Source organism: Borostomias antarcticus (assembly GCF_949987555.1).
Source record: "Borostomias antarcticus genome assembly, contig: scaffold_41, whole genome shotgun sequence".
NCBI lineage: Eukaryota > Metazoa > Chordata > Actinopteri > Stomiiformes > Stomiidae > Borostomias > Borostomias antarcticus.
Window position 1 is genome coordinate 2,585,292 of NW_028175687.1, and position 9,215 is coordinate 2,594,506.

General features: G+C 48.2%; 1 protein-coding gene across 1 annotated transcript; it reads left to right on the plus strand.

Moving 5' to 3' along the window:
• Positions 1–230: 230 nt before the first annotated feature.
• cyp24a1 (cytochrome P450, family 24, subfamily A, polypeptide 1) lies at positions 231–8,889 on the plus strand. The gene is made up of 12 exons (XM_084463199.1): positions 231–1,033; positions 1,194–1,384; positions 1,484–1,577; positions 1,679–1,772; positions 1,981–2,072; positions 2,546–2,657; positions 4,604–4,752; positions 5,166–5,332; positions 6,240–6,318; positions 6,652–6,849; positions 7,942–8,053; positions 8,480–8,889. Exons 1-11 carry the CDS (start codon positions 794–796, stop codon positions 8,050–8,052), a joined length of 1,527 nt encoding a protein of 508 aa, XP_084319325.1. The 5' UTR covers positions 231–793; the 3' UTR covers position 8,053; positions 8,480–8,889.
• The last annotated feature ends 326 nt before the right edge of the window (positions 8,890–9,215 follow it).

A 9,215-nucleotide genomic window follows, 5' to 3' on the forward strand; every position in this document is an offset into this window, starting at 1 on the left:
GACCAGGAGGTGCACTGACCAGGAGGTGTGTGGAGCGGGTCATAGTTGTCAGCTTACACAACCGTTTGATATAAATGTAGGCTACACCTGACGTTCAGTATGTCAGAGAGGTGACAGATGCCACCGTGGCCCGTTATGGAAACAGATGCCAGCAGCGCCACAGGCTGTAATAAAACACGCACAAGTAGGATAATGAATGTTGTGGTTTAATTCACCTGACAATGGTCCAACTGAATTTTTTATAATTTAACAATTAAAAGTATCCAATTTATTCCCGAAACAAACAGGTATTTCGTCACTCTAGAACAGATACACACGCGCAAACAAACATATTGCATCGCTCGCAAATAGGCCTAGTACGCAGTGATCGAAATGGTCAAATATTTGTCCACTGTGAAGTGTGGTAGTAGTATTTACTTTGCCAAAGCTTCGTTTCATCCAATCGCGAGGCCCTCGCCGTGCAGGATGGTTCAAGCGAACCGCCTCACCTTCGCAAGGGCCCCGCGGGTGTATTTATAAAGCGGGGGAGGGGGCGGGGGAACCTCCCCGGTCTATCTGGGGTCAGAGAGCCCACTATGAAGATCCAGAACGTAATAGCGGGCTCGGCCGCCACACCGGACAGCACCGGTCCCTGATTGGTTCCGTGTTGAGATGGCATATAGATATACAGGGTATATATACTGGCATATAGGTGTGACACTTCGAAGAAATACGAGCCTAGGAAAGACACAGCAAACAATTCGGCCTAGGTTTGCCTTGCAATTTATCTGTATAGAACTATTCCTCATTCAGAATGAGGGCACAGATACAAAAAGTGCCACAGATCGTCGAGCTCTTAAAAACGAAATCAGTGGGTCTGCAGCACCTCCAGCCCACATCCTCAGTGTGCGTCCTGGACTCCAAGGATGCTGCGGTGGTCGCGCCCTGTGGTCCCAGCCTGGATGCGCTGCCCGGACCCACCCGCTGGCCGCTGCTCGGCAGCCTCGTCCAGCTCCTCCGCAAGGGCGGCCTGACGCGGCAGCACCAGGCTCTGGTAAACAGGCTGATCAGCACTTATTCACATCATTACCTGGAGAATTGTTATATCGAAATAAACGCTTGTCATTTATGATACATTCGTTTTAATTATGAAACTTTTTCTGCTGTCCTGTAAGTTGATTAAATAGGTTGTGTATTCTCTCCCACTGTTTCAGGTTGATTACCATAAGAAATTCGGTAACATTTTCCGGTTGAAACTGGGCTCGTTCGAGTCGGTGCATATCGGCGCGCCCTGGCTGCTCGAGACTCTGTACCGGACGGAGAGCGCGTGTCCGCGGCGGCTCGAGATCAAGCCGTGGAAGGCTTACCGGGACATGCGCGAGGAGGCGTACGGTCTTCTGCTTCTGTAAGCAGCACTTTCTGCAACTTGCATTGATTAAACATGTATGATGTATCTGGGGCGAGGGCAGCCCGGGATGTTCCTCATCTAAACGCGGTGTTTCAGGGAGGGGAAGGACTGGCAGAGGGTGAGGAGCGCCTTTCAGCAGAAGCTGATGAAACCGACCGAGGTCATGAAACTAGACGGGAAAATAAATGAGGTTCGTCAGATGAAAAGACACAAAACGCCCCAACTTCTTTGAAAACCATTAGCAAAAATGTGTGGAATTTAACTGTCATTTTTGTTTGCTAAATTCTACAGGTGATGTCAGATTTCGTTAAAAGAATTGAAAGCACGAATGTCAATGGAAAGATGGATGATCTTTACTTCGAATTAAATAAATGGTCGTTTGAAAGTAAGTTATCATTCCCGTTTTTAATTTCGCAAAAAGAGGATGGCTATTTCGATTGAAAAAATACAACTCGAGGCTGGATGAAATAGACTTAGACCTATTAAAGTATTGATTTAAACGATTGAACGAACATTGTTCGAGCAAATAAAATCATTTGCTTCTAAATAATTCTTTAGTAGTACTGTTAATAATGAATCCTTTGTTATTCCAGCCATTTGCCTGGTCCTCTACGACAAAAGATTCGGACTTCTGCAGGAAAATGTCAACGAGGAGGCAATAAATTTCATCACGTCCATAAAAACAGTAAGTGTCGCTGCTGTTTGTCACAGTCGATGCTGCCACTAAACAGCGGTCAGGGTCCCTTAGCCCCCCGCGGACCTTCTCTGAGTCTACAGTACAGAAACAGTGTGGTTGACAGAGTTCACCAGAGCGGCTCTGATCACCGCTACTACGGCTCTGACACAGCAGTCCGCTATCTGAACTCACTAGAGCAGAGAGCTTATTGGGACAAACCGATACATCCAGCTGGAGATACTGCGTGTGTGCTTCCAAAGGTCCTGCGTCCTCTTTATCTGTGGCCAGGAACAGGCAGTCAGGGCTGGAGGGAGACTGAGAGATGAGGTGGCGATAGAGGGAGGAAGGATTGCATCAAATGATTGTATGGATGATATGACAGAGTACTTATATTGTGAGTTGTACTAATCCGAGTATATCTCCCCATATTTCTTTCTGCCTGCCCCCCCACCTCTCTCTGCCCCCCCCCCCCCCCCCCCCAGGTGATGAGCACGTTCGGCAGGATGATGGTGACCCCGGTGGAGCTGCACAGGAAGCTGAACACCCAGACCTGGAGGGATCACACCAGTGCCTGGGACCACATCTTCAGCACTGGTACACACACCACCCCCCATACACCCCCCAAAACACAATACACACCCCCATACACAATACACACACCCATACACCCCCTCCCGAAACACAATACACACCCCCTTACACCCCCCGAGACACAATACACACCCCCATACACAATACACACCCCCATACACCCCCCAAAACACAATACACACCCCCATACACCCCCCAAAACACAATACACACACCCCCAAAACACAATACACACCCCCGTACACAATACACACCCCCATACACCCCCAAAACACAATACACACCCCCGTACACAATACACACACCCATACACCCCCTCCCGAAACACAATACACACCCCCATATACAATACACTACCCCATACACCCCCCGAAACACAATACACACCCCCATACATCCCCGAAACACAATACACACCCCCATATACAATACACTACCCCATACACCCCCCGAAACACAATACACACCCCCATACATCCCCGAAACGCAATACACACCCCCATACACAATACATTACCCCATACACCCCCCGAAACACAATACACACCCCCATACACCCCCCAAAACACAATACACACACCCCCAAAACACAATACACACCCCCGTACACAATACACCCCCCCATACACCCCCAAAACACAATACACACCCCCGTACACAATACACACACCCATACACCCCCTCCCGAAACACAATACACACCCCCATATACAATACACTACCCCATACACCCCCCGAAACACAATACACACCCCCATACATCCCCGAAACACAATACACACCCCCATATACAATACACTACCCCATACACCCCCCGAAACACAATACACACCCCCATACATCCCCGAAACGCAATACACACCCCCATACACAATACATTACCCCATACACCCCCCGAAACACAATACACACCCCCATACACAATACACTACCCCCATACACACCCCCATACACAATACACACCCCCATACACAATTCACACCCCCATACACAATACACTACCCCCATACACCCCCGAAACACAATACACACCCCCATGCACCCCCCGAAACACAATACACACCCCCATACACAATACACACCCCCATACACCCCCCGAAACACAATACACACCCCTAAAAATAATACCCCCCCAAACCTTCCTTAAACACAAGAGGTGGAGGTGGAGAGGAGAGAGGGAGGGAGGGAGGGGAGGCAGAGGGGACAGTGAGAGGTGGAGGTGGAGAGAGGGTATAGAGGACAGGGAGAGGGGGGAGAGAAAGGGAAAGATGAACCGGGTGCCTCTTCTGCTACACACTCTGGTAGTGGAGGCCGTCGTAGTAAACTGGATGACCTGAGGGAGAGAACACTGCCAAATATGTGAGGAGGAGGGAGGAGGGAGGGAGGGAGGGAGGGAGGGAGGGAGAGAGGGAGGGGGAAAGGAGGAGGGAGCAGGGGGGAGTGGACTGTTGGCCAACGGCTTGCTACTAATAGTTGTGCTGCTTACTTCATTTGCGCTGACGTGCAAGCACCTGCTCTCTCTCTCTCACACACACAAACACACGCGCATGCGCACACACGCGCATGCGCACACACTATCTCCTCTCACTGTATAAACAGCGGGAGCACTTGTTGTGTGAGTGGCCAAGCGCACAAGATTAAAGTGCTGGAGTCCTTTATTAAATAGTGACGGATGTGTCAGTGTGTGTGGGAGGTTATGGTTTAGCTTGTTTTCTATAGATTACTTAGTAAACTTACAGCCATCATGTTTTACCAGCTGCTTCAGCTGCCTTCAAATGAATCATTTCAGCACAAATAATAAGTAAATAATAATTAATAAATGATAGACTCAGACTTATTTACACTGTTCTAGAGTGAAAAATGTGACATGAATAGGGTTCAAATTCCATTATTTAAAAAGTTTAAACGATCCAAAAGATTTGACAGTTGGTGTGTGTTGTCTTCCTCAGCCAAAGTCTACATCGACAGGAAGCTGAAGCGATGCTCAGAGGGAAGCGCCGATGATGACTTCCTGTCTGAAATCTACCGCGACAGTCGTCTATCCAAGAAGGAGCTGTACGCCACCATCACTGAGCTGCAGATAGGTGGCGTAGAGACGGTGAGGACACACACACACACACACACATCCTGCTGGCCATAACCTCAGTGATGTTTCACCTTTTCCCCAGATAACTACACTAGCTTTTAAGTTGTAAACCTTCGAGGTAAAAACAGACAGGTGCTGAGAGGCTGGGGGCAGAGGCTGGGGGTGGGGAGGCTGGGGGTGGGGAGGCTGGGGGCGGGGAGGCTGGGGGCGGGGAGGCTCTCTTTAGGAACACCAACACATTCCTCGGCTCATTTCGGGACCCCTCTCTGGAATGCTGTTACAGTATCTTACTGAATGACAACTCTCTCTCTCGCCCCCCTCTCTACTACACTCGTTCTCATCACGCCTCTCTCTCTCGCCCTCCTCTCTACTACACTGGTTCTCATCACCAACCCCCCCCCCCCCCCCCCTGTTTGTGTTTCTAGACGGCCAACAGCATGCTGTGGGCTATTTTCAACCTCTCCCGTAACCCCCGCGCCCAGGAGAGGCTCCTGGAAGAGATCAAAAGAGTGGTGCCAGCCAATCACACGCCCTGTGCGGAGCACCTCAAGAGCATGCCCTACCTCAAGGCCTGCCTCAAGGAGTCCATGAGGTACAGTCATGTGTTTGTTTTCAGCGCAGACCTGTACCATGATGGTGTCATAGAGCAGACCTGGACCATGATGGTGTCATAGAGCAGACCTGGACCATGATGAGGTCATAGAGCAGACCTGGACCATGATGAGGTCATAGAGCAGACCTGGACCATGATGGTGTCATAGAGCAGACCTGGACCATGATGGTGTCATAGAGCAGACCTGTACCATGATGGTGTCATAGAGCAGACCTGTACCATGAAGGTGTCATAGAGCAGACCTGGACCATGATGAGGTCATAGAGCAGACCTGTACCATGATGGTGTCATAGAGCAGACCTGTACCATGATGGTGTCATAGAGCAGACCTGGACCATGATGAGGTCATAGAGCAGACCTGGACCATGATGGTGTCATAGAGCAGACCTGGACCATGATGGTGTCATAGAGCAGACCTGGACCATGATGAGGTCATAGAGCAGACCTGGACCATGATGGTGTCATAGAGCAGACCTGGACCATGATGGTGTCATAGAGCAGACCTGGACCATGATGAGGTCATAGAGCAGACCTGGACCATGATGGTGTCATGCAGAAGGGGCAGCACAGTGGCGCTGAGGCCAGCTCTTGAAAACAAGCATCATGAGCCACTAGGTCGTACAGTATGACCCCCAGCCCCCCTGCCCCCTGTACACACTTCCTCTCCAGGTCCCGTGCAGTCACAAGTGCTTTTTTACATGTTACCAAAGATTAAGATGGTAGTTCACCCAGAGAATGTTTCCATCCTCTGACGCCTGGATTAGGTTTCCTTTCAACTGGCCTTCAGAGAAACATTTGAGTATGTTTAGCTAAAGAGCTTAGGATATGTAGACCCTCCCCCCTAATGAAACATCATTCCCAAGAGCTATTTCTGACATTCTTGCAGGCTATCACCGTCTGTTCCGTTCACCAGCCGGACCCTGGACAAACACACTGTGTTGGGGGATTACTTCATTCCCAAAGGGGTAAGTGGCTTATCTCCAGCTCCCCACATCAATTTACATTTGATTGATGTTGGAACTGATTTAACATATTACTGATGTACTGTATCCAGCTCACTGGCCCCAAGGCCAAAGGTGACTCGGGGTAAGACCCTGGCATACACTAGCTTCTCCTGCAGGGGGCGCATGTGTACATGATGCTGCCTCTTCCCGTCCTGCAGTATATGGACCCTTACTGACTGACTGACACACTGAGCACACATCTGCAAGCCTTTCATAGCTCACTAGCTACTCTGCTGTGTATCCCAGAGCATGTGACATGTATAATTGATCCTCGGTGTGTGTTTCTGTCTCCAGACAGTACTGATGATCGACAGCCATGCGATGAGCACTAACGAGGAGTATTTTGAGGAGGGGAGCCAGTTCAAGCCTGAACGCTGGCTCCGGGAGACGAGCACCATCAACCCCTTCGCCAACGTGCCCTTCGGCCTGGGGAAGAGGATGTGCATCGGCCGCCGGCTGGCAGAGCTGCAGCTGCACCTGGCTCTGTGCTGGGTAAGGCCTGCCCTCCACCTCGCCAGCCAGCACACACACACACACACACACAATTCTCTATCCATTTAATTAGATTCTATTGAATCAGATTTGATTTGTTTGGTTAGGTTAGGTTAGGTCAGGTTAGGTTAGGTTAGGTTAGGTTAGGTTAGGTTAGGTTAGGTTAGGTTAGGTTAGGTTAGGTTAGGTCAGGTCAGGTCAGGTCAGGTTAGGTTAGGTTAGGCTAGGTTAGGTTAGGTCAGGTCAGGTCAGGTCAGGTCAGGTTAGGTTAGGTTAGGTTAGGTTAGGTCAGGTTAGGTTAGGTTAGGTTTGGTTAGGTTAGGTTAGGTTAGGTCAGGTTAGGTTAGGTCAGGCTAGGTTTGGTTTGGTTTGGTTAGGTTAGGTTAGGTCAGGTCAGGTCAGGTTAGGTTAGGTTAGGTTTGGTTAGGTTAGGTCAGGTCAGGTTAGGTTAGGCTAGGTTAGGTCAGGTCAGGTTAGGCTAGGTTAGGTTAGGTCAGGTTAGGCTAGGCTAGGTTTGGTTTGGTTTGGTTAGGTTAGGTCAGGTCAGGTCAGGTCAGGTCAGGTCAGGTTAGGCTAGGCTAGGTTAGGTCAGGCTAGGTTAGGTCAGGTTAGGCTAGGCTAGGCTAGGTTAGGTTAGGTTAGGTTTGGTTTGGTTTGGTTAGGTTAGGTCAGGCTAGGTTAGGTTTGGTTAGGTTAGGTTAGGTTAGGTCAGGTTAGGCTAGGCTAGGCTAGGCTAGGCTAGGCTAGGCTAGGCTAGGTTAGGTTAGGTTAGGTTTGGTTAGGTTAGGTTAGGTTTGGTTAGGTTAGGTTAGGTTAGGCTAGGTTAGGTTAGGTTAGGTTAGTTTACGTTAGGTTAGGTTTGGTTTTGGTTTTGGTTTAGTTTAGCTTAGCTTAGCTTAGCTTAGTTCAGTTCAGTTCAGTTCAGTTCAGTTCAGTTCAGTTCAGTTCAGGCAAACAAGGTCTGCAGCATGTTGAGCTGGCCTGTCACCTCCAGAGGTTCCATACAGTATCCATATTTTTCAAAGATCTTTGTTTTGGTTTCCGTGTTGCTCGTGATCTAACTGTCACTCCTCTCACCCCCTCCACGGTCAGCTGGTCAGGGATTATGAGATCGTGGCCACTGATGACGAACCGGTGGAGTCCATCCATTCTGGAATGCTGCTTCCCAACCGGGAACTCCCAGTGGCGTTCCTCAGACGATGAGGTAAGAGGTCTCTCCACTCCTACGGGCTACTGAGGTCTCTCCAGTCCTACTGGCTACTGAGGTCTCTCCACTCCTACGGGCTACTGAGGTCTCTCCAGTCCTACTGGCTACTGAGGTCTCTCCACTCCTACGGGCTACTGAGCAGAATGAAGGGTAGTGGGCCAGCCAATGAAGACGTGGAAACACAAGAAACTCATAAGACTCTTATTTTTCTTACTCAACCATGACAAGCCTCTTAGATTGGGGTTTGTAAAGGTACCAGAGGACTGTTTCAATGCATCAAATCAGAATGTAAACTAAATGATTGAATACATAGTTGAGAAATTGTTAATTGAACTGAGCCCAGATAACTCAAAGACAACCACAATGGTAGTATAATGGAAAATGATGCGTTTGATTTCATTCAGTTTGTTCTCTGCTCAACAGGCTCGTCCTGAGATGTTCTGGAAGAAGTAAAGATACCTCTGTTACCGCGGGCCTGTGGCCCCAACTACTCCCTCCTCTGCTGCTCTGTATAGAATATTAACAATGTAGAGAGAATATAAAGATATATATGTAAAAAATATATGGATGTAATCATGTCAGATATACCTCAAACAAATATAAAACTATTTAAATGTTGTTGGCAGTTGTTTATTCTTTAGTTCTTTACTTTGTTTACTACGTTGCCTTGTGTTGTGAATGACACATGTAGGTCACAGTATGTTTGTTTTTCATGCCGATGATGATGATGATGTTGATGATGATGATGTATTTTATGATGATGATGGTGATGATGATGTATTTTATTAAAGATAATATTTCATTCACATTGAAAATAAATATATTTAATCCAATTTGTATGTTTCATAAATTAAATATCAGATGTAAAAAGTTTGGTTTGTAAAGATGAGGTCTTTGATTATTATGATGAAGGTATACAGAGTGCACAGGGTCATGCATTCCTATCATAGCCTGGTGGATTTCCTACAGCAGCCCGTAGTAAATTAACTAGGTGAGCTAGTCGTACACTGTAGGCCCACACACTGTACATAAGATGTTGTTTATCCATTAATCTCTGTTTCAACAAATATTTAGAGTAACAGTAATCCATGCTAATCTCTCATCAGCAGTACAACACAGATAATCTCCTGAGAACCGTCCGGGTCTTAATTAGGTTCAG

Coding starts and splice junctions, on each gene's coding strand:
- cyp24a1 (XM_084463199.1), top strand. CDS start 794: ATGAGGGCACAGATACAAAAAGTGCCACAGATCGTCGAGCTCTTAAAA. Junction 2,073..2,545: donor TCATCACGTCCATAAAAACA/GTAAGTGTCGCT, acceptor CCCCCCCCCCAG/GTGATGAGCACGTTCGGCAG. Junction 2,658..4,603: donor GGACCACATCTTCAGCACTG/GTACACACACCA, acceptor TGTCTTCCTCAG/CCAAAGTCTACATCGACAGG.